Source organism: Berghia stephanieae, chromosome 2, assembly GCF_034508935.2.
Source record: "Berghia stephanieae isolate SIO BIC M18660-M18661 chromosome 2, UCSD_Bste_1.3, whole genome shotgun sequence".
NCBI classification, from domain to species: Eukaryota; Metazoa; Mollusca; class Gastropoda; order Nudibranchia; family Aeolidiidae; genus Berghia; species Berghia stephanieae.
This window is the reverse complement of record NC_088361.1, coordinates 97,537,692-97,563,648: the sequence shown is the minus strand read 5'-3', so window position 1 is coordinate 97,563,648 and position 25,957 is coordinate 97,537,692. Positions and strand designations below refer to the sequence as shown.

General features: G+C 35.8%; 1 protein-coding gene across 1 annotated transcript; it reads right to left on the bottom strand.

The window, feature by feature from the left end:
* Positions 1–6,040: 6,040 nt before the first annotated feature.
* On the bottom strand, positions 6,041–25,919 carry LOC144965977 (uncharacterized). The gene is made up of 9 exons (XM_078901901.1): positions 25,795–25,919; positions 20,630–21,753; positions 18,849–19,620; positions 17,482–17,553; positions 16,708–16,987; positions 13,955–14,131; positions 12,938–13,199; positions 10,911–11,114; positions 6,041–8,708 (listed from the first exon to the last, which is right to left on the bottom strand). Exons 2-9 carry the CDS (start codon positions 21,680–21,682, stop codon positions 8,361–8,363), a joined length of 3,168 nt encoding a protein of 1,055 aa, XP_078758027.1. The 5' UTR covers positions 21,683–21,753; positions 25,795–25,919; the 3' UTR covers positions 6,041–8,360.
* Positions 25,920–25,957: the final 38 nt, after the last annotated feature.

Sequence of the window (25,957 nt, the reverse complement as noted above, 5' to 3'; positions counted from 1 at the left end):
GATCTAGATGTGGACCTAAATTAGAACTGCTGCCCAGCGCGCAGTATTATTGGCAAGTTTTGAAGTATAGACCATTTTATTAAACATCATGAGCGATTTTTTTTTTTTTTTCATACAACTCAATCTCAATTTCGGCACAAATCCAACAAAAGCCTATTAGAGGATGATAAATTGCCGACGTGAGTCAATCGATTGAAAACAATGAATTATCTACTTCCTGTGTTGTCAAGGGAAGCTACTCACGAAATCTTAAATAGTTTTGTGTGACGGTGGCAGTAGTATTTTCCTATGTTTAGCATTATCGCTGTGATTATATTTGACTCCAGAGCATGGAACATTGCAAACAAATTGCGGTAACAGTGAAAAATCGCGGCTATGTTGCGGCTACGAGCGTCGCAGCTTCCTGGAGGGACAGATTGTACATCATCTGTCTGTACCGTTATGAATTTTTACATTTGTTGTTTTGAATGTATAATGTAAACACCCCCTATTTATTTCTTTTAATTTTTCTAAAAGTAATCATCCATCATTTTTTCATGAATTATGCTTAATTTTTTTTGTTGTACCCCGATCCGTGATAATTTTTTATTTTATTTATATCACTTAACAGGAAAAACAGGCTGCCTCTAATGGCAATGATGCCCAGATGTTGGCAGTGGAACTGGACAGGTTGCGAGTCAAGGATCCAGGTCTTGTGTCTGATTACTGCATTAATCAAGAAAATGTGCTTCAGTATGTGTTTGTCCAGTCATCAGAGATGAGGGAAACATTCGTTCTTGTTGACTGCACGTATTGTGTAAATGATAGGGACATGCCATTGCTGTCATTTTTAGTTGTGGATGGAAATTCCAGAAGCAGATTATGTGGATTTGCCTTAATAACAAACGAAAGTTCATCGATGCTGACTGAAATTTTCACAAAATTTAAGGACCATAATCCAAACTCTTGGTCAAATAAATTAAAACTTTTATGGTGGACAAAGACCTAGATGAGGTGGCGAGGTTGGAGGAAGTATTTCCTGACACCTTATGCGAATTGTGTTTGTTTCATGTTAAGAAGGCCTTCAAACAAACAAAAAATGACAGTTTACAGGCTGAGTCTAATGTAAAAATGGGAATAAGGCTGATGGTGGAGAAGCTATGCAATGCCAAGAGCTTACAACAATATAATGAGCTCAAGGAAGAGCTGCTGACACTCCATCAGACTTTTCCCCAGTACTTTTTTGGACAACTGGGACGGCATCCGTGAGAGCGCTGGGTGCATTATGCCAGAGCTGAGCACATTCATTTTGGGGATACAACTAACAACCGGATAGAATCCTATCACCAGAAATTAAATTCTGTCATAAAGTCCCCAGCACTCCTTGATGTATGCCTTAAGAAAATATTTTTTCTTTATGAGAGTTTACTGGAAGAAACTGCTCATTTGAGTTTTGTGAATATTACCAAGAAATCGTCATCCCAATTCCCTGACATTCAAAAACATTTTACACCCCATGCGCTTTAGCTTGTTGTCTCAGAAGTTCAAAAAGCTGTTAATTATCGTATGTTACTTAGACTCTGTTGCTTATGTTTATGACAAGGGTAACATTGATGATTGCAATGAGGTTGATGGTTTGACTTGCACATGCCACACTGCAACCTCCATGTTGTTGCCCTGTAAGCACATTATTTCTGTTCGTCGGGACAAAGGAGAAGATCCCCTTTCGCTGTCTCTTTTTAATGAGAGATGGCACATTGGCTATAACATGTGCAATGTGCAACAGCAATCTATAGATATGTTCCCTAGCGTGTCTTCGTTTGATTGGCGCACATGTGCCATGGAAAAGAAAGACCGCTATGGACTCGCAAAGCCACAGGTTGATAGATTGCTTCACCTTCTAGTAGAATTAGATGAGGACAGGTTAAGATATTATCTAGATCTGCTGAATGTGTTTGAGTTGAAGGTAAGTCAGGGCAAGGAGTTTAGCATAATTGACTCTGATATTGGGTATAGTGCTGTGGAAGAAGCAGGACATTGTGAGGTGAGTATAGCAGATGTAGTAAGTGTTCAAGGTGGAAGTGGAGGGGACGGTGAGGAGATGGTGTTAGACGGTTCTAGTAGTGACGAGATAGGGTTAGGTGACAGTGTTGTAGTAGAAGGGCTAGGTAGTGTAGATGGTGTTGTAGCGGGAGTTACTGGAGCTTTGGCTGATTGCAATGGGGCTGACAGAGTGGGTACAGATCTTTTTAATATCAAACCACCAACAAAGTTAGGAAAGAGAGGAAGACTAAAAGGGTTTGGCATTACTGTTTTAGGCTTACCAAAGAAAAAGAGGATTAAAAAAAATAAATGTAATGAATGAAGATTAGAAGATCCCCCAAGAGAGCTTAGCAGTGGGCCAACTGACTGGACAAGATGTCTTCATATTGTGTCCGTTGGTTCCACAATGTTTGCATTCATTTGCCTGACAGTAATTCCTATGACTATGTATGTAAATTTTGTGCATGTTCTTAAATAATCACCAGTATTGCACAAAGTTCTCATTTATGTGGGTGGGGGTGGCTGCAGGGGTGTGCAGTTGCTAACGTGGAATGGGTGGGGGGGGGGGGGGAAGGGGGGAACTAAATCCCAAGTCAAGGTGTACCTACGTGCTGAGGACTGCGTGGCTGCAGGGGTGTGCAGTTGCTAACGTGGAATGGGTGGGGGGGGGGGGGGGGGTACTAAATCCCAAGTCAAGGTGTCAGGGATGTAAATCTTTCAGAATTATTAGGATTTCCTATTTTTCACACATTTTCTTAATACCTCAATACCAACAACTCTTGTGATAAGAGATACTGCTGTATATATAGAGAGAATTTGTAGTGTGTATCAATTTTCAATGTACTGAAACAATTAACACGACTGTTGTGTCAGTTGTGATTATACGTCTATTTAACCATTCAACTTATTTCCGCGGCAGCTTCCGAATTTTAATTGATTAATTGATAGCATTCAAATTTTTCTAATTTTAATTCGGAACTAGAACCTAATGTGGTATTGTTATTGTAATGTACTTTAATTGCCTTTGTTATTAGCAGAAGGGTTTGGGACCTGAGAAAGTGATAAATATCGGGAAGTGACCATTTTTCCAATTTCAAAATTGGCCTTAGTAAATCCCAAGTCAAGGTGTACCTACGTGCTGAGGACTGTGTGGCTGCAGGGGTGTGCAGTTGCTAACGTGGAATGGGTGGGGGGAATGGGTGGGGGGGGGGGGGGGGACTAAATCCCAAGTCAAGGTGTCAGGGATGTAAATCTTTCAGAATTATTAGGATTTCCTATTTTTCACACATTTTCTTAATACCTCAATACCAACAACTCTTGTGATAAGAGATACTGCTGTATATATAGAGAGAATTTGTAGTGTGTATCAATTTTCAATGTACTGAAACAATTAACACGACTGTTGTGTCAGTTGTGATTATACGTCTATTTAACCATTCAACTTATTTCCGCGGCAGCTTCCGAATTTTAATTGATTAATTGATAGCATTCAAATTTTTCTAATTTTAATTCGGAACTAGAACCTAATGTGGTATTGTTATTGTAATGTACTTTAATTGCCTTTGTTATTAGCAGAAGGGTTTGGGACCTGAGAAAGTGATAAATATCGGGAAGTGACCATTTTTCCAATTTCAAAATTGGCCTTAGTAATAATATGGCTGTTGAAATTTGAGTAAGAGTTTTTATTATTGTCAAATTCATTTAGTCATTGGGGGTAATATTTTGACCTGAATTTAATTTTAATTTTAAAAAATTAGGTGTTGGATTATGTGCAGTGAAAATAAGTTAAGAATTGCAAAATTCAGATTTTTTCATTTTCCCAAACTAATTTAACCCTGTTTAATCCATAAAGATAAGGATAAGATTTACTAAATGGGCGCTGATTTAAGCATGAACAACACCAAATAATGGTATTTCCTCCTGACAAAAAGGAGACGTAAATCATTAAAATCCATCCAAAAACAAAATAATCTGGATTATATTCTGAGACTTATCACTCAAAAGTCCTAAAAATTTTGTCACAATCACAAGGCCATTTATCACCTCATTCCTGGAGTGTCACTAGGATTTCACCTAAATAGATACCCACTGAGACGGTTGATGTAGACTATTGAAATGAGCTCGCAGAATTTCAGAATTTTTTTCAAGTTTGCATTTGCATCCCTGAGTACCTACCATCAGTGCTATGAGCCACTGAGTCCCTACCACCAGTGCTATTAGCCACTGAGTCCCTACCATCAGTGCTATGAGCCACTGAGTCCATACCACCAGTGCTATTAGCCACTGAGTCCCTACCACCAGTGCTATTAGCCACTGAGTCCCTACCACCAGTGCTATGAGCCACTGTCCCTACCACCAGTGCTATGAGCCACTGAGTCCCTACCATCAGTGCTATGAGCCACTGAGTCCCTACCATCAGTGCTATGAGCCACTGAGTCCCTACCACCAGTGCTATGAGCCACTGAGTCCCTACCATCAGTGCTATGAGCCACTGAGTCCCTACCATCAGTGCTATGAACCACTGAGTCCCTACCATCAGTGCTATGAGCCACTGAGTCCCTACCACCAGTGCTATTAGCCACTGAGTCCCTGCCATCAGTGCTATGAGCCACTGAGTCCCTATCACCAATGCTATGAGCCACTGAGTCCCTACCATCAGTGCTATGAGCCACTGAGTCCCTACCACCAGTGCTATTAGCCACTGAGTCCCTACCATCAGTGCTATGAGCCACTGAGTCCATACCACCAGTGCTATGAGCCACTGAGTCCCTACCACCAGTGCTATGAGCCACTGAGTCCCTACCATCAGTGCTATGAGCCACTGAGTCCCTACCATCAGTGCCATGAGCCACTGAGTCCCTACCACCAGTGCTATTAGCCACTGAGTCCCTACCATCAGTGCTATGAGCCACTGAGTCCCTACCATCAGTGTTATGAGCCACTGAGTCCCTACCACCAGTGCTATGAGCCACTGAGTCCCTACTATCAGTGCTATGAGCCACTGAGTCCCTACCACCAGTGCTATGAGCCACTGAGTCCCTACCATCAGTGCCATGAGCCACTGAGTCCCTACCACCAGTGCTATTAGCCACTGAGTCCCCCTTGTTTGTTTTGCCGACGAAGGATTTGAGCCCCAACAGTACATTGATTCTACGACTTCCATCCAATATCTTTCATTTTTCACCATTTAGGTTGTATTTTTACATCGGCAGATAATACAATTGGAAGTAGTACGTAGCATTTAAAAACCGTTATAGTAGTAGTAGTAGTAGTAGTAGTAGTAGTAGTAGTAGTAGTAGTAGTAGTAGTAGTAGTAATTGTAGTAGTAGTAATTGTAGTAGTAGTAGTAGTAGTAGTAGTAGTAGTAGTAGTAGTAGTAGTAGTAGTAGTAGTAGTAGTAGTAGTAGTAGTAGTAGTAGTAGTAGTAGTAGTAGTAGTAGTAGTAGTAGTAGTAGTAGTAGTAATTGTAGTAGTAGTAATTGTAGTAGTAGTAGTAGTAGTAGTAGTAGTAGTAGTAGTAGTAGTAGTAGTAGTAGTAGTAAGTAGTAGTAGTAAGTAGTAGTAGTAATTGTAGTAGTAATTGTAGTAGTAGTAGTAGTAGTAGTAGTAGTAGTAGTAGTAGTAGTAGTAAGTAGTAGTAGTAGGAGGAGGAGGAGGAAGAGGAAGAGGAGGAGGAGGAAGAGGAGGAGGAGGAGGTTAATTGGCAGCATGCGGCGTTTGTGGGATTTAATCAATAATTTTGGACTCATAATCTAGAAACAAAACCGAGTCACAAAAAAACTAAAATCTGGATGCGAAACGGAAAATGGATTGATAACAGCCATTGGAAAACTTCGTAACGTTTTACGCTCTACCTATCTACGCTGCAGCTACCATCTCGGCAAGTGGGTGGTAGCGTATTACGCTGCACCTACTACCGTTTCTTTCCCACAGCATAACGCGCGATGTTTACCATCCCGTGTTCACAGTTGCGTAGCACGCTGTGTCTACCAGCGGCCTTTTTTTTTTTCACTAGAGATTTTTTTTTTAATTTTCCTCGATTGGAAAGGTGAAAAGCGGAAGTTTTGCCTTGAATGTGGAATGTAGAAATTATTCCGCGAAAAGCGGAAGGGTAGGAGCCTCTAGGTCAAGGTCATGCTTCTTGTAAATTGTCGAGACAGAAATAGCCGGTATGGCAATTTCTTATGCGATGATTTTCTGTCGCATGCAAAACTTTCCAAATGCATCGAATCTTCCTTTTCCGCGATAGGTTTGCCATTGTAGTTGTAGACTTGACTTAAATTCTAGATAAAATTGATATTAATTAAGAGGGCCATTACATAGGATGGCCTGGGATTAGAACCAAAAAACATATTGAACTTGAAGTTGCGACAATGTAAAATTTCAGATGGAGAAATTAAAATTATATTCAATACTGCCTATGTACATTGAACACGGACGTCAGGCAAAGCACCTACATCACATCGATGTGCGCCAATCGTTCGCGGATATTCTTAACTACTGAAAAGTCTTACTGGTAGCTTTTTTAACCAATGGAAATACTTGTTTATGAGTGATTTTATTGCGGTCATGAGTGATAAGAACATCGACTTAAGCGACATCGACTTATGTGGAGTTTTTTTGTTTTTTTTTTACTAATGTTATATAGGAAGAAGGGGGAGGGACCAAGAAAAAAAATCGACTTGGGTAAAAATCGACTTAGGCAACGTCGACGTATCTAGAGTGCACTGTAATTGTTTATTATTATTATTATTATTGTTATTATTATTACTATTATTATTTTACTATCTTAACACAAAATTTGAAGTCAACTGATTTTTTAAAAAGCCTTAATTGATATTTTTTACTTTAAAACATTTTCATCCTTAATAAGGAAAAAGGCTACTTTGACGTCACCCTCAATCCGCTATTAATCTAAAATAAAAACTACAAGTATTTCTATACTTTAATTTGTATATATTTAGTTACATTTGTGTTAAGTTCCTTCCTCATGGACAATATCAGCCTAACAGCAACATAGGGTGGCTGAAATATAATAAATATTTAATCTACCGCATCTTAAAAGAAGCTATGTTTTCATTCAGGCGTCCCCTTGATTTGTGACTGAATATTACAAGGACCTATACACAAAAAAATTGGGAGACCAGTCTTGTAACCTATTGTTTTTATGAGTGTGTATTGTTCACTCACAGAAATAATCTAGCCCTTTAATTTATTCATTTTTTTTTCAAAGTGTTGGGCGAAACAGACCAATGACAATAATAATGATTAGAAATATGTAAGACAAGAAAAAAAATGGATTCAATATGAATCACTTGGAAATGCAAAAGCAATGCAAATTTTTCCTTTTAACTTTTTCCTTCCCTCAAACTTCTCCCTACACTGATGTCCTCTTAAGATAAACTGCGTTAAGATAAATTCTTGCTTAAAATAAACTCTTAGGCCAATCCCAATTTTTATGCACTTAATCATTGGTAATTTAAAACGTTTAAGAACTCTGTCCCTGAGCTAGTTCAGAAAAGATAAACACATCACTCTGGATTTGCTGCACTTGGATTGACAGGGTGTCAACAACACTGTCTATGGTGCATATTTGAATGTGTAGTGTGTGCAAAGATTCACCAGAGAACGTACAATCATAGGTAAGTCCTCTGGATTCACTGAAATACACAAGCTGTTCACCTTATGACACACTCACACATGTGAACATGAGTTTGTTCTATAGCTCCCATATGAGTTGTGCGTTTGTCTATCATCCCTTCCCTCCTCATTGTGTTATCCATGCACACCGCCCACAAGCCGAACGAGACTGGCACTCATCATGCAATTAGCCTAGACCATTTAGTCTTGTAACGATAGCGCCTCAACTCTCCTACTTTTTTTCTATTCTCATTCTGCCTTGCTGAGCTTTTAGATCATTATATGTTGCATTGTGAAAGATAACTCTAAAGAATATAAATGTATTTAAAAAGTCACTTTTAGTTAAGCATATATATAAAATAAACCTTGGATAAGATCAACTCTCTTTCTGGTCCCTGGGAGTTTATCTTAAGCGGACTGCAGTGTAAAAGTTGTTTTTTTTTTTCAAATAGTTCTCTTTATCCATTCCTAAGGAGAAATTTTTCTTTAGGGTCTATTCAAAGGGAAGACTGGAATAACTCAGGCACCAGCCGCAGGGCAGCGCCGCAAAGTGAGCTAAGGCCAGGTGACTTGCTCAAGGCCACACATCACGGCGGTAGTCTAACTCAGTACCTTTCGGGTATGAAGCAAAGACAGTACCACTGAGCTATGTTTCCCTGTCAAGGGAACATGCTAGTCTATCGTACACTATGACTACTTCAAAGGTTGTCATCAGCAAGATAATAAAATGTTTGGTCTGTTTGGCCAGTTTGAATGAGGGCTTGGGGGACTTCAAGAGTGCGTGTCCCTTCTCTGGCTGAATGTGCCTCACTGGAAGCCATCATTGCAGGAACAAGGCTTGGGTCAACCATAACCTGAGCACCACCCTCTGTTTCCACCACCAACGCTGTCCTAGCTTGATCTGCTGCTTCAAGGGAAACTATCATATTGCTAGTTGACACCTCAGTGATATTTGCAGTCTCATTTTTGTTATCAATCTTTATTTCACCCATAACACCTGATTCCCATTGTCTCATTCCATCATCAGCAGAAGTGTCCTCTTTGGCCTGGAATCAAAAGAAAACGAATATGCTTCAACAGATAAGACATCAAGCAGTTTATATGAAATTTGATTAAATCTTTAAGTAACGCAATACTGGAGAAGAATGGGACAGAAAAAATCAACATAGAAATGAGTAGAATATTGAAATGGATAGGCCATGACTTGAGAAAAGGACCAGAAGACAACTATGTTCCTGCCTTTGAGGGGTAGAAAAAGTGTGACCTCCCAAAAACAACCTGACAGAAGATGGTAGAAGTGGAGAGGAATGGTGCAGGATGGAACTCCTGAGGAACTACAAGCTGTGCAAGTTGGAGAAATGATGTCAAAGCCTCCTGGCACTGAGAGACTTAAGACTATGGTAATAGAGAACATCAGTTAAAACTATTTTTTAGGTGAAAAGTAAAGTAAATCAAAACTGAAATAAATAAAAGCAAAGTAAAAAAATTCTGAACAGCTTTAATTTGAGTTGCAGACAAGTTCCCTTTCAGCAAAATTGTCTTCAGTCAATTACCCTGACTGATGTCCCAATTATGTTCTTATTTTCACAATTTATGTCAGAACCTGTTAAAGGACTTCTTATAACTCAAAGTCTGTATAATCAATTAAAGTAAACGCTAAGGTGCCTGAAGCTGGGGACCATAAAAAGTATTTGACAAGAATGAGTAATAACAGCTCAGTAAAACAAACAAATTAAAAAACAAAAAAAACAAGACCCATATTAATAAAATACAAAATTATTTTGTATTAATGTAGACAGTACGGTATGGATGTTTATCTTATCATATTGCGATATAATGTCGAGATTTTTTTCTGACCCCCCTGTCCAACCAGCAGTGAATGGGTAGCTGAATCTGTTAGATTTGGTGGAAAGTATTTTCCGATAGACTAGCATCCCATCCAAAGGATAGTACGCAATTGCTATTGCCCATTTCATGCTATAGAAACTGGGATAAACTCCGACTCCATGGGCCGAATGGCTCTGAAGGACTACTTTTGATTCAAATAATTACAGAATTCTGACAGATAAATTTGTTCAGTTGTTTTATGATCATAGTTCTCATAATTGAACTCACACATTCAATAATGCAATTAACGACTAGGACTAAGGACATACAATACTCAAACTTTTTATTTTGTCATCACACCCGTTATGTCACAGACAAATAGCAGTTATGATTTTTAAAAGTAGCTTTTAAATTAAAAAAACTCACAATCTGTGAGCATCATCTAGGAAAGGAGAGACGTGTTAAATTCAAAAACAAAATAATTAGATACATCATCTAAGAAAAAATGTTATTCTTTAGCGCCATCAGTCAGGTCCACGGATATCAAGTTTACTCCAGTTTTATTGGCAGAAACAATTGCTTTCTACCCTCTGAGAAGGACCTTACATTGAAATCTTATATTAGATCCAGTTAATTGCTACCTAATCTGATGGATGGACATGGGGTCCTGAAAAAGTATCCTGACATATATATGTGATAGCACCTGGATAAATGATTTGGGTGCTCCACCAATTAAGCTACAAGTTTGAAACAATTAATACTTCCAGAGACCAGCCTTTTCATTGCGGTCAGCCACATTTCCTTGAGATCCATTGCATTATATTTTAAATATCAGACAATTGTTAATTACATGGTGAGAGTGATCATCTTATTGTCAAATGAGGCTAAATTACTCAGTTCTACCATATGTGTCAGTGGTGTTATCGTTAGCACACTTGCTAAGTGTGGACAGAGTCATGTGTTTCACTGATCTGTTCAACCAGCAGTAAATGAATAGCTGGGACTCTTTAGGACTTGTGAAATTAAGCCAAATTGGAGAGGAATTGGTTATCCTACCAAATTATGTTGTTGACCAAGGACATTTTCCCACTGTGACTAGGCAATGACCAATGATGTTCAGACAACTGGAACTAATTTAGGAAAGCACTCAGTGGATTAAATTCAATACGACCATTACCAATGTCTGATTGGCATTAATAGGATCACATCCTCCAAAATATTTTCATCAACTAAGCATCTTACTCAATGATAGAAACAGTGTCTCAACAATGACCAAATTAATGCTCAACAAAAGTAACTAAAAAAATACAAATTTATTGGAAATGAAGACTTCCACTGATATGCCATAAAAGTCATAAATAGCTATTTAAATTCCTAAACACGAACAAAAAGAAAACAGGAAATGTAAATTCTTTGCTTACCTTGTGAGTGTTTTCATGTCTTTGTAGTGCATGTTTTGTATTAAATTGTCTACAGCACACAACACAGACATGTGTGCGGGGTTGAATGTGTAGGGTCAAAATATGCTTCTTTTGAACTGGTTGCGTTTTGAATGAAGCGCCACAATACTGACATAAAAATGGTCGATCAGAACTGTGTATTGATGAATGCTCCTTCAAATGAGCCTGAAATAAAAAGGATAAAGTGGACTGAGCTTGATTTTTCATTCATCATCAATCGACTCTTTTTAAAAAACAGGGTTGGGGATCAATCAAGGTTAAATTTTTATCATCAAGAACAGAATGACTGGTAAATCTAAAAATTATAAAACTATTTTTCGCAGATTGATATATGAGGAACTTGCAAACCTTTTTCAAATTAAGGATGATTTGATCACCCATTGAGTCAAATGAATATTAAGAAAATCTGCTGAAACGTAATGCTCAGGCCTTTGACCTTTAGCTTTAGGAATAATACCGTCCTGCCTGACAGATAAAAGCTGATGGCTCAAACGATTTGTCTCAATCTATGATAATTTCTACAATACAGTAGTATAATTATTAAAATAGATGAGTGTCTGTTCGTAGTAGCTTTTATTTCTCAGAAAATAATGAGATTTCTCCATTAATTAACATTAACGTAATGTTTTTCTGCCGCTGATGTTCCATCCCTTAACAGGTCGTTTTTATGCACCTTCGTTGCGCAGGCGCGGTCTACATTATTCAGAATGGATGATGTGTTTCCATATTAGGTCATCGCAAAAAAAGGGTTACAAAAGTTATATTATGATAGCTGTATGTCTTGGTTAAAAAAGTTTTAAAATTATAATACAAGTGCTGATAACATACAACCGAAATTTAAAATCACATAATAGAAGTAGCATTATAAAATAATCTTCTAGAAAGACATGATTAAATATCTTAATTAGCTTGGTGGCTCCATAGCCTTAAAGGTACTGGGTTCGAATCTCATTGTGGACAATTTAAAAAAAAAAAATTATTTTAGTTTATTTTATTGAAAGAAAAAATAATTTTCATTTACTGTTATGGTTATTCGATATAATTTTGATACTTTGAATACATTTTTTTAAAAATTATTTATTTTATTGGAAAAACCAAAACCAAAACAGCATTGGTATTTTCAATATTGTTATCATATTTTATAATACTTTATCATTATCATCAATATTCGTTTGCCAGGTTTGTTTGTTTGCCTTTTAAAAAAAAAAAAACAAAAAAAACTTTTTGTCATTTTAAAAAAAACTTGTATCTTACAATTTTAAAATGATTTATTTGTTTATTTATAATCTATGTTAATTTCCAAAATACAATAGAAGTATAATAATAGATGACTGTCTGTTCGTAATAGCCCTTATTTCTCCACGAATATCAAGGGGTCTTCACCAGTTCTATAAAAAAATTAAAATTAAATTTACATTGATCAATGACAATTTTTTTTTTACTTACAGAGCACAATTTTCACATACCACAGATCCATCAATTAATTTTCCCTTGTCAAAAAAAAAAAGATGTTATAATTCTTTGCCTTTTTAAACTTTCAAAGCATTTTTATTTCCCCATAAAAAAAAAGATGAAATTAATTTTGTCTGTCTGAGGTTTGCGACATTGGAAGATTGAGGAGAATAAAAAAGACAGTAAAATTTTGAGCCTTAAAAAATAAAAAATCAGTTTACTAAAATTTATCACCACCTAACCTCATGTGGTTATATTCTGATCATTCTGCAACACAATTACTTTTGTCGGAGTTCTTGCTTCAGATCAATAATAAATTTAAGATTTTTTTTCACCACATTTTAAAGACTCCAATGTACAGCTCACAAGCTAACAAAAAGATTCAAACTTGATAAGCAGTATTTCTTCCTTTTTCATGTTAACCTGATCATCATTCCAATTTAAATAAAATTATTTTTAGATTTAAATTTTTTTAAAGAAGTGAAACTAACAAAATTTAACCTAGATATCGGATTATGAGAGGGATTGCCACCAACCTGAGATCTAAATGCTTTATCACACTTATTGCATTTGAATGGGAGAACTCGGGCAGATTTGGCAACGTGTACAATCCGATGCTGCTGCAAAGCGTCTTTTCTTTTAAAACTCCTGCCACATTGATCACATAGATGGGGACGGTTCTGAGGGCCATGAACATCTTTAAGATGGCGATGAAGATGAATCTTTTTACCAAACGTTTTCTTACAGTGTGGACAAACATTTGAAGGAGCATTTTCTGAAGTTTGACCCAACAGTGACCTGAGTTTTGTTTGAGGAAAAACAATAAAAATATTGAACTGTAACGATAATTAAAATAATAATAATAATAAAGATGATGATGATGATGATGAGGAGGAGGAGGAGGAGAAGGAAAAGAAGAAGAAGAAGAAGAAGAAGAAGAAGAAGAAGAAGAAGAAGAAGAAGAAGAAGAAGAAGAAGAAGGAGGAGGAGGAGGAGGAGGAGGAGGAGGAGAAGAAGAGGAAGAAGAATATGGAGGAAGAGGAGTAGGAGGAGGAGGAAGAGAGGAGGAAAAAAAAAGGATGGACTTTCCTACAGCACAGTATCCTTAGTCATGAGGCAGTTTGAGCTTTACATCAACAAATCACTTTTAAAATACTTTAACTTTCTCATGAGTTCTGGAAAACACAATTTAGATTCTAAATGCTCCGTGAAAACATATTTTATTCCAGTGGACTAAAATGAGAGATGGGCATTATTCCTGTCTTTAAGCTAATAAGTGGGATACCAAAAGGGTGGGACCATTGAGGGATCATAAAAAAATAAAAAAATGCCTTAACCCATGGCAAACACCACACTCTGAGCACAAAATTTAAAAAAACCCAAAAGAATAACAAAAACTGATAATGATACAAGACACATGTAAAAAACCCCCAAATCTAATAAAGTCGTTCTCGACTTCAAAAAATTAGTCTTTAATGCATCTTTAAAATACAAAGCTAGCAAAACAAAACAAAAATCAAAAACTACATCTGAGATGAAAATGTTCACTTTACTTCAAATGTGAAGACTTGTGCCGAGTCAAGACTATCCTGCTAGAAAATGTTGCGGGACACTGGTTACAGGTCAATGGTTTCTCCATGGCAGCCATTGCTTTTCCTGAATGTTTCAGTCGCATATGTTTCTGCATCAGGTATTTCTTGTCAGTCATGTAGACATTACAAATTGAACACCTATTTGGGAGATGAGGGATATTTTAAAGTGAAAAATATATAAAAGAAAAACAAACTATTTCAAAGAACTTGATTTGAAATATATTGTCTAAAACTAATGTCTATTAGCCTAAAAAACAAAAAGAACCCCACTAAAATTGCTAAGTAATACCAGCTCAAAATGAAACCTAGCATATGGTTATAACGACTTATTATATCGTAAAAAATCGGTCACCCAGCTCCAGCATGCTGTATTGCAGTGTACTGGATTTGGCTCGCCAATCCAACGAGTATTATGGTATTACAATATAAAACAACTTAATTAGCTTAGGATTTTTAATAAGGCGTCTATGGCAAAACTATGTGAAAATGCATGATTTCATTCCATGGATTTTCCTCAGTAAAATAAGGTATATAATTGAAAACAATTCAACACTAATTAACCAGTTCTGTTCATGATCTGTATTGTGTAGACATCTAAATAATTTTAACTAACCAGGGATATTAAGATTATTATAATTATATTATGACTTGATTTATAAAACCCCATGAGTTCTCTGCATCAAACAGATAAAGGATATCAATTTTAGCTTTAAAAATAAGATTTTAAAATAAAACAAATCAAGTAACAGGAGCACAGAGCCTTCAAAATAGGTTTGATGGCAAAAAATTACAAAATACAAAGTATGGAGGAACTTTCCTTAATTTCTCAAAAAGTAAAATGAAGTAGACAAAGTCTTAAACATTAATGCGACACCAAATAGTAAGATTTTGTAACACAGCTGTATTCTATCATCAAACTCTCATACTACCAACTAAATGACAAACAATAACTATCAAATTAATCATCAAAATCGATTTCGCAAACTACTAATCTCTTTTGGAAAAAAAGAACTAAGGCTAAAGAACTAAGTGAGGTAACCAATAAAGATACAAAGGGAATAGAAACAATAAACGTGTCTCGCATTCTGTTATACAGCCAACTATACTGTGGTTGTAGATATAAGGTGTAAATATACAGGGAAGAAAATTACCGTAATACAAAGTAATGAGAAAATTGGAACAAGTTAGTGAATGTTTTTGACAAAGAAGTCTACCATGAAAGTCAAGGGTGTTTGAGTTTATTTGCGATGGGCTGGGCTGGATGAGTACACTTGGTACCAGTAAATACCAACAGTTAGTGGTCTCATGTCATTACAAGAGAAAAGGCCTACAGCTTGTCATGTTGGGGTAATGTGAGGCATGCTTTGTCAATAGTGTGTGCCCGTGTGGTCTAGTGGTATGGCACTCGCTTTAGGAGTGGAAGGTCCTGGGTTCGAGCTTTGCTCGGTGCATAGTTGAGTCCTTGGAAAAGGCTCTTCACTCACATTTTCTCACCATTCTCAGGTGTAAAATGAGTACCTGGCCCATAACATTGTTGTCTCTTGTCGGAAAAAAATTGTACAAAATATCGTCTAATAGGCATCATGTCTTGTTCTACATGATACATGTTGCTGCTGTTTACAACATTCATTTACCATTGTAGCCATTGGCATTGAAATTAGAACAAATGGCAAAGTGATAAGACTAAGCAGAGAGGCGTCGGTTATGCGAAATGGAGATGGGGTATGTGAGTGGCTGTATGTGTCTGCATGTGTGTCATACGTTATACACACACCTGCAGTGCAGCTAGATACACATGCTAAACACATTCGTATCTGTCAATCTCACACAGTAAATCATCAGTGGTCAAAATCACCTGGCGCATTAAAAAACCCTTTAATTAATTCTTTATTTTTTACGTTGGCTGGGTGAAATTAGTTCGAGGAAACCATGTTCGAGGTAAAAATTAGTTGCAAAAAGGAATGGAATGATAACAAAGAATAATAAAGAAAAAATTAGGGACATTCAAATGAGTTCTAGGAAACTGTGTTCGAGGAAACTGTGCTGTAATATAATCTTTTCGAACACACGTTTTTACTCAAATTCCTTTTTTGGGGATAAATATTATAATTATTTTTATTATCATTAATTTAGAAAACAAACAAAAAAACTAGAGCTTTTATATAATGCAATATCCACTGAACATGCTCAAAGCACTTTACAAAGGGCCCCTGACCAACAGCGAAATGTAATATGTAGAATGAGACATTACACCTCTTAGGCAATATTACAATTTTTTTCTCCGACAGAGACAACGCTGTGAACATTACTCGTTTTACACCTGAGCATGGTTAGAGTATGTGAGTAAAGAGCCTTTTCCAAGGACTCAACTATGCGCCAAGCGAGGCTCGAACCCAGGACCTCCAGATCCAAAAGCGAGTGCCATAAGACCACTCAGCCGCATATTATTATTGTTGTTATTATTATTATTATTATTATTATTATTATTATTATTATTATTATTATTATTATTATTATTATTATTATTAATATTATTATTATTATTATTATTATTATTATTATTATTATTATTATTATTATTATTATTATCATTATTATTATCATTATCATCATCATTATTATCATTAATATTATCATTATTATTACAGTAGCACCTTGAAATCGGAACCTCTCCAATCAGGAAACCTAACATACTGGGATGAAATCCAACTTACTTAAGGACATTCTTTTTATGTAAAAGTTCATGTTGCTTCAATGCTGGTAGGCTGATAGTGATGAAATCACAATGACGACAGAAATGTTTTATATCATTTCCCTTTTCATGGTAACTTAGGTGATTGTCAAAATGACTCCGTCTCTTTGTCTTGAAAGAACACTGATCACAAAAAAACTTAAATGATACATTTTCCTCATATATCCTACGCTGTTTTGTCTCAAGGGACTCAGTTAAGGGGTTTCTTGGTTTCACTTTGCCTATAGTTTCACTTGGATCAACTGAAAGAACAAAAACCAAAGCAATATTGTAAAAATTTGATAACAATACTAACACTGTTTGACTGAAACTGAAAGAATATTTTCATCAAAACTTAACCAAAAAAAAACAAGTGGAAAGGAAGAGGGCTTTTGAACTCTGAACATAAAATATTGGATAACATATCAGTAAAATTTTGTTGGTAATGCTAATATGACTTGGCATCCATCTGTCTCAGAAGACAATGAAGATTTTGCACCTGGTAAAGTCAGTCTGTGGTTGAATGACAGCGCCTATTGTGGCTGAACTGGCTGATTTGAGAGCAGCCGATCCTTTTGGAGTTGCTGCTGATTAATTCCACATCACCGTTTCATGGTACTCCCACTGACGCTACCTTCTGTCACCTGCTTTGTCTTTTGTACTCCCACTGGAGGAGGTTATATAGTTATTGTGTTTATATACTTCTAGTATAACAGATATTTAACACTAATATTCAATTTATTGAAAGAAAACATACACTTTTTTGGTGGCCGTCCTTTGGTACTTCGTCTAATTTTGTTATTTCCTCCAGACTGTATTGAAGGCATTGCTAAATCAAATAAAAAAATAAAAAAATTGTTTAAATAAATACGAAACGAAAACAATGCAAAAACAGCAAAGTCGGTGGATACAGAAACAAAAAAAAAGTTGTTGCTTGAACATTGTACAAAAACATTAAAACAACATATTGTAGACAGATTAGTATCTAAAAATCAAAACATTATAGTAACAAAAAGCCATGTCTGAATCAATGAATTTATAAGTATTCCAAGATGATAAATTATTTTATAAGATGGCCCACCCGTCAATACATTTACTAAAGCAAGGGGAAAAAATTAAAATCATATAAAGTTGTTGATTAAGACATGAATAAAATGGAGCAGCTTCAAGGGATGACAATATATTTGGAATGAGTGCACCAGATAAAGGGTAAAAATTGTTGAAGCTAAATGAAACATGGCAAATTCGTTTTCATTTTGTAGAATTTTACTTAAGCTTATTAATCATTTTCAAGTGGGGTCCAATTCTACTAAACCTGAAATCATAATATACTCTTTTTCAGACACAGACGGCAATGACAACAAAGTCACTCAAGCCCCAGTTGTCATTTGCTACCATTTCCCCTCTTGTTTTCACCAATCACCAAGACAGTAGTGACTGTGATTTGACTTCGATTTCATTTAAAACTGGCTTTGATGAATCTTAAAATACAATGCTTTTACTGCTCTCTTGGTATGCAGTTATAATCAGATGAAATGAAGAGAAATCAAACATGTTGTTCAAGCAATTTTCAGACTAGTATAGTATGTGGTTATGATATACTTTTTGTGAACAGTCAAAATAGAAATGTAGAAAAATCAAACAATAATTTTTGAATGTAAGTGATAAGAAGATACTTGTCGTCAATTTAATTAAAATTCTTTCATAAGTTTGCTATTACGGTGCAGTCCTTCAGACCATATAAATTTGTTGACTTCATCCTAATCGAAGTGAAGCAGTTTGTTGAGTACCAAATATTGAGTGCCTACAGTATGTCTCTCACAAATAAAGACAATCCATATATAGCCATATCATTGTTTGTTCGGTATCAACTTTTGTCTATCTATTGTTCTGCTTTGAAATCATCAGTATATCTTCAAGATGATAATCTTATTCAAAAATGTTAATTCTATTTCATTAACTATTTTGTTTGTTTGTTTTCTTTTGATTATGTGGATGTGTTTTGGTGTTGCTAACACTCGAAACAATATTGTAGAAGTTGATCATAATTATACTTGAAATGTTTTATATATATATATATATAAATAATAAATTTAAAAATATATAATAAATATATAAATTTACCTTCCTCCATGCTTTGCTCAATGTCATTTCTTTGAAACATCACTTCTGTTTTCATTTGCCTAAATTTGGTTTCTTCATAAATCTGTTTACATTTAATTTGTTCTTCAAGAAGACGTTTTTGTACTGGGTCCATCAAATCAGGATTCAACGTATCTGCATACATGCTGGAAGCAGAATCGTCTAGGGCGTTGATATTTTGAGACAATTGCTGTGAGGATTCTTCTTGATCTATGTCACTAGTAACATTGTATAAATAACTTAAACTATCATCTTGGTCTATCCCTGGAACAAATTCAATATCAGGTGGGGCTTTATTCTTGATTTTAGCAAAAGACTTTTTGTTCTTGTATCCTCGTTTCTGTCTTTTGAGGTCACTCTTTTCATCATTGAGTTCAGAATCATTCAAATATTCCTCAAGGTTCAATAGTCCTCCCATTTGCATAAGTTTAGAACTTTGCTTACAGAGACGGCCTTTTGAAGAAACATATGGAACTAACAAATTGCAACCAACCACCTTATTCTCCTTTATAGTTTTTTCCTTGTGCTTTTCAAATACAAGATTAGTAGGGGAAAGCAGTTTGAGTAAATTTTTAATCATTGTATGCAACAACACAAAGTCTTTAATTCCTCCAGAGAATGAACAATCCAACTCCGATGAAAAGGTCACTCCAGCCGAGTTTGGCTTCCTTGCTTCATTCAACAGAAATTGTTGACAACCAGGTACATGTAATAGGAGGTTAGGGTTTATTTTGGCAGAAATATGACTGAAAATCTGAAATGAACAAAGAAAAATATTTTTTTAAAAAGATTAAGAGCAATAGATTTTTCAGTACATTTTATATTCTATAATATTTGAAATACAGCATGTTCATTTCATAGTTTGTTGTATAATTATATACTTTTTTCAGCCATTATTTCAATACAATTGCTTCCAACAATAAAAAACTATCCAAAAATAGGAATGGAAATGATTTCATTAAGTCCATGTCATTAGATTAAAACCTCGGAGTCATTCAATTTCACACCAGTACTCACATTTTATGCCAGTTCAGTGGTGGATTTTGAAAAATGGTCAATATTTTTTTCCATTTAAATAAAACACCTTAATAATTCATAATATGGTGCTTGGAGACAGATTTCTAACACTTTATTTTGAGTATATATCTTTACAAAATAAGAGTTTAATAATTACCCTTTATAACACTAATGAAAAAGTGTCAAGGAGTGTATGGCCAACATACCTCACCCACGTTGAGTGTACTCCCAGAGGCCCTTTAATGGTACAAAAACAGCATGGAAAAACAGAATGGTCTTTGCTTCATATCCTAAAGGTACAGACTTTAACTTCCCATCCCACTGTGTGGATTTGAGCAAGTTGCCTCATCCTAGTACACTGTAGCATTGCACTACAGTTCTCACCTGAGTTATTCCAACTTTCCCATGGAATAGACCCTAAAGACAAATTTCTCTTTGGGATAAATGAAGGGAATTCCAAACTAATAAGAAAGGACGAGAGAGAGAGAGAGAGAGAGAGAGAGAGAGAGAGAGGGGGGGGAGGGAGAGAGAGAGAGAGAGAGAGAGAGAGAGAGAGAGAGAGAGAGAGAGAGAGAGAGAGAGAGAGAGAGAGAGAGAGAGAGAGAGAAAACAATAAATATTTTTATTGCTGAATCAATAGCATTTTAATTTGCTTATTCAGTGATTTTACCACATTTCTGGTGCCATAAAAATACAAAAGCAAATTTAGCACAAAATGGCTGAAATAGAAAAATGGGAAATCTTACTGGTGTGTCGTCATCAATTCCAACTTCCTTCAACATTATCTCTGCACCATCTCCTCTCAGTGGGTCTTTATCCATGTTTGTGTTTCGTCTATGGAGAAGCTTTTCTTGATGTTCTCGATGAGACTGTTCAAGAAAACGTAAATTTAACTGTCGTTGTTCTTCTTTTATTTGCTTCTCCACTTCGTTGGCTTGAACAGATATCAAACCCAAAGGCGCTTCATCTGTGTGTTTTTCTCTGGAATCCCAATTCGAAACATCAATAATTCTAATCTGAGGTCCAGAAGGATTATCTTTCTTTTGAGGTGAAATCTGAACATTTTGATAATCAGATGATAACAAAGTATTGTCAATAACAATCTTGTGATCCACAGTATGATCTGAACTTTTTTCAAGAATGGATAGCTGATCTGCTGAGATATTTTGAGCATTTATATTGGTAAGAGAAGGCTCAATAAATATTTTTTGAGACTCCTGAATTTGTAAGTTTGGATCTATGATCATGGTAACTGATTCAGATGGATAAGCGGTTTGATCTTTACCCTCATTCAAAGCACTGTTATCAATGTAGGAAATTTCTGACTGAAGAACTGCATTGAGAGCTAGCTGTGGTTCTTCGTTGGTACCCGGAATGATACTTGGGATGACCCTTGAAATCATCTGAGACCCATCTGAACCTTCAACAAGAACATAGTAATTGGAGTTAACTGCATCTGATTCTTCAAATGTGTTTGCTTGTGGATTTCCAGGCTGTGATTCAATTTTCAATTCAGAAGGATTGCTTTCTGATTGTGGCTGTTGAGATTCTATTACAGTTGACACTTGTGGGTTTATCATAATAACGGAATCTTTACTATTGATCATCGTAACATTATGATTGTCAACAGATACCAAAGAAATTTGATCACTGGAGGAAGGACAATCAAGCACATTAGTAGAGGTCATTTCTTGCTCTCCTAATCTATTAGAAGAAAAGTTTTCATCTAATGTCTCTGAGCAAGGTTGGGTAATGAAATTTCCTTTAACATCCATTTCTTGTGTGTATGTTGGTTCCATCAAACATTACAAAATGAGTTGGGTGTTGAAAAGATCTTGGAATAAATACTCTGATGTTTGACGATAAATTCCTGCAAAATAAAATAAATCTTAATTAGAATCTAACAATAATAAAATAAGAATATGATGCTGATTACCAGATAAAATTAGTATGTTTTATTACTTTCATGAAAAAGTATTTCATGGTGGAGGTGGTGTAAAACTAATCTGCTTACAAGCTATTTAGAGAAGACTAGGTCGCACAGTGGTACAATTGGACTTTTTACCCCCTACGAGCTGTGGCTTTTGATCCCAGCAGCAATAATCAGGAATGATATACATTTGAAAATTCAGTCTTGATTTATCAATGATCATAATAATAATAATAATAATAATATTAATGAATAGCATTTATATTGCACTTTTCCCCTTGCAACACAGGCTCTAAGCTCTTCATAACTTTGATTATAAGAATATACAACACTGGAGAAGTAACAAATAATATGAGCAGACCAATTTTCATCAGTCTACCAAAAATAAACAAAACACAACAAAAAATAAATAAAAAGCAAATGAATACAGACTTCACTAAAAATGCTAATTTTTGACCTAACTACTTTAATAGATTGTTGCCTCGAAATGCAAAGAGATGTTTTATAGATTATATACAAATGCATTTGACAGAATCAAACATAGGAATATCATAAAGTTGGGAAGGATTAGTGCAGTGACTAAATAATAAATCAAGGCAAGGTGTGAGACAAGTGTGCTCGCTTAATCACACAATATGGCGCATGGGATGGCATGGGAGGATGTGGGAGTAGTGGGAGGAAGAGAAAGATGGGAAGGCGCTATCCTACACAACTGTAGCCTTCGTCTGAGACCATAGCTATCCTGTGCACATCACCAGAAACAATCAGCCCTACAGACCCTGAACACTGAACATCACGCACAATTTTAATACAGACGATTAATAAATATGCAACTCCAACAATGTGCCAAAATATGGTGATAAATAATAATAAAAATGATGTAATTTATTTATATAGCACCTGTCCCATACAAAATAGTTATGGTGCACAATATACATGGCATGCAATATATATCATTAAAAAAATAATACAATAATTATTTTAAAAATAAAAAATTACTCTATCATATTAGCAACAAAATGTAAAAGATTAGAATACGGAATTATTTTTAAAATTTAAATAAGTGTAAATATGTCCTGTGAGGTGACACTACAATAATAATGTAATTAAACCTGTGGTATATAGGCCTGTCGATGGCTGCTTGTCTGCACTATTTGAACATGCCAAAATAGACCAACCAGACAAATATATGGATTGACACAGAACTTCATTTTTCAAAGCACATTGCGATCCAAGTAAATAAGGCCAATAGAATCCTTGGGCTCATTACAAGGTCCTTTACATTTCTCAATTTGGAGTCAATGAGAATGCTTTTTAGTGCTCTAAGTCAGCCTCACCTGGCTTTAGCAACTCAGTATGGTCACCCAAATATGAAAAGGACAAGAAGCTTTTAGAAGGTGTGCTCCGCAGAGTAACTAAGATAATACCAGGCGCAACAGATAAAGGCTATGAAGAACGACTGAAAATGATTGGAATTTCCAGTATGGCATATTGAAATATCAAAAGCGACATGATAGAAACATATAAATTTACGCACAACCTGTACGAAGCCCAGGGCTCGTTTTCAAGAATGAGGACTAGATTTAGTTATTTACTAGTCTAGTAAATGACTAGCTAGTCTTAAGCCCAATCAAAGCAAGTGACTAAAAAAATTGGATTTGATGAACGCTTTCTAGTCTCATGCCTAGAAGTGGGCGTCTGATTAATCACATTATTTCAGGCAGTTGCAATAATTTTTGTCTCCACTATACTTTCTAATCATTTTTTTTGAGTAGGAGTATGAGTTCATTGTAGAGGGCCAGTGGCGCGTTCATGATCTTTGGATTGGTCTCCACCAACTTGTGGTCGAAATGGGAAATCAGTACTGTATTTTAGGTTCTGCAGGAAACTGTCAATTTGGCTTTTAAAGCTTTTTATGCTTGGCGCTATAACTATTTTTTCAGGCAGGCTATTTCACGTCTCAACAATGAGCTAACTAAAGAAATTTTTTCAGATGTTTAAATGGCAATTTTGTTTGGCAAGTACATAACAGTGGTCTCTTGTTCTTTTGTCCTTGTTAAATGTGAGGTAACCTTCTACGTTTACTTTGTAGAGACTGTTGGTCAATTGATAAGTTTTAATTAGATCTCCTGTTAGTCTTCTGTACATGAGGCTAGGGAGGTCTAATGCTCTGAGTCTATCTTCGTAGCTGAGGTTTGAAATTTCGGGAACAAGTTTTGTGGCTCGATGTTGGACATTTTCATCTAGTAAAGCATCTGATTTATTGATGGGGGACCATACACAGTTTCCATATTCCAAGTGTGATTGTATTAGACTTTTAAAAAGAGTGGTTAATATGGGTTTGTCTATATAGTCGAAAGATCTTCTGATAAGTCCCAGGATTCTATTTGCTTTGTTAACAGTCTTTTCACATTGCTGGCTAAAATTCAATTTGGGGTTCACATATACACCAAGGTCTTTTTCACATAAAGTTTGATTTCAGCTCCCTTACTGTCCTTCATCCTGTAGACATATTGGCTGTTGTTGTTTCCTAGATGCATAACCTTGCATTTGTTTGCATTGAAATGGAATTGCCAATTTTTAGACCACAACTGAAGTGTGCCGAGGTCATCTGGCAGTAGGCTAGCTTCTTTGACATTATTTACAGATGAAAAAACTTTGGCGTCGTCTGCAAACATTTTTATGAAGGAGTTTATTGCTTCGGGCATGCTGTTTATATAGCATATAAATTATAAATAAAACTGGGCCCAAGACATTGCCCTGAGGGATCCCCGATAGAAATGGTTTCCATCCTGATGTTTCACCATTGATCACTACTTGCTGTTTTCGGTTTAGCAGAAAATCTTGCAACCATCCCAACACACTGCCTCTAATTCCATATTGTTCAAGCTTATAAAGTAGGCATTGTGAGGGACAGAATCAAAACATTTTGCAAATCTAGGTAGACGGCATCAACTGGCATACCATTGTCAAGCATTTGAGTCCATTCTCCAATACAATCAAGGAGTTTTTGGTTGTTCTTTGACCCAAATTTTTTGATTTTGGAGTCTCTCGTTCACTCTCAATCTCAACTCACAAGCCAATAGATTGTTGTTTTTTAAAAGTTTTTATCACAAAAATGTGTACTTTCGACTATCTGCACTTATCTTATAGTTTTTTAAAGCCAGTGTCAATGGTAACAGGACACTTTATTGCCTCTGTCATTTTTTACTTTCCGAATAGAAGCGCACTCAATCTAAAAATAGCTGCTATCTTGTTGACGCTATGATGTCTCCTAGTAACTAGTCTCAGACTAAAGCATGAAGTCTGGCCTCAACAAATGACTAAAACTTGGCCAAACGTAGCTCACATGAAATCCGATTTTTTCAATTTATTGACTGCTAAAGTCAGAGTCAGAGACCAATCGCTTGTCTTCTACGTTCATGAAAACGGCCCCAGAAGGGATTATTTGTGTTTGCTGACAGTAACACCAGAGGCCACAAATATAAATTGAACAAAGCTAGATGGAACACATCACTCAGGCAGCATTTCTTTATAATACTTTACTAGTAGGCACTTAAATGAAGGGCTAAATCTGTGTCACAGTTCTCCCATTCACCTGTGTGACCGCTAGTTATTGTTTGTGAGCTGCAGTATAATACTAGCCAGCGCGCAATTGATCGATGGAACAACCTTACTTCCCTCTCTCTCAACCATGATAGATTCAACTTAGTTGACCCCCCTTCCCCCTCCTCATCAAACCGAGATGGCTGCAAAGAATTATCCATACCCTAGCTCCAAAGCCTAATTCGTACTATCAAGCCTATCATTTTTTTTTTCTAACTAGAACTTAGACATTTAATCTTATCATAGTCATAGAAATCTATCAGAAGAGATGAAAAATAATGATTGCCCGTGCCGTATTACTATTACTATAGACTGCTTTCATTCCTGTTCCTTCTTTAACTCTTAGTTAAATAATAAAAAGCTTATTCGTCTTACAATTTTGGGGTTAGAATCGTTTGTGTTTGTCAATTCGATCCTGAGATGCAAGAAAAAATGTAGAAAAACACAGGATTCAGTTGTTGATCAAGAGACCATCATCTTATCAACAAAGTTTCGGTTTTATTAAAATATTTTCTTTCCAAATGAGCTCCCCGAAATA

Bases quoted from the DNA above. Each gene is read 5' to 3' on its own strand.
- LOC144965977 (XM_078901901.1), bottom strand. From the start codon at position 21,682: ATGGAACCAACATACACACAAGAAATGGATGTTAAAGGAAATTTCATT. The intron at 17,554-18,848 runs GTAAATTTATAT...TATTTGATTTAG, and splicing joins TGAGCAAAGCATGGAGGAAG to CAATGCCTTCAATACAGTCT. The intron at 11,115-12,937 runs GTTGGTGGCAAT...TTTTTATTTCAG, and splicing joins ATAAAGCATTTAGATCTCAG to GCTCATTTGAAGGAGCATTC.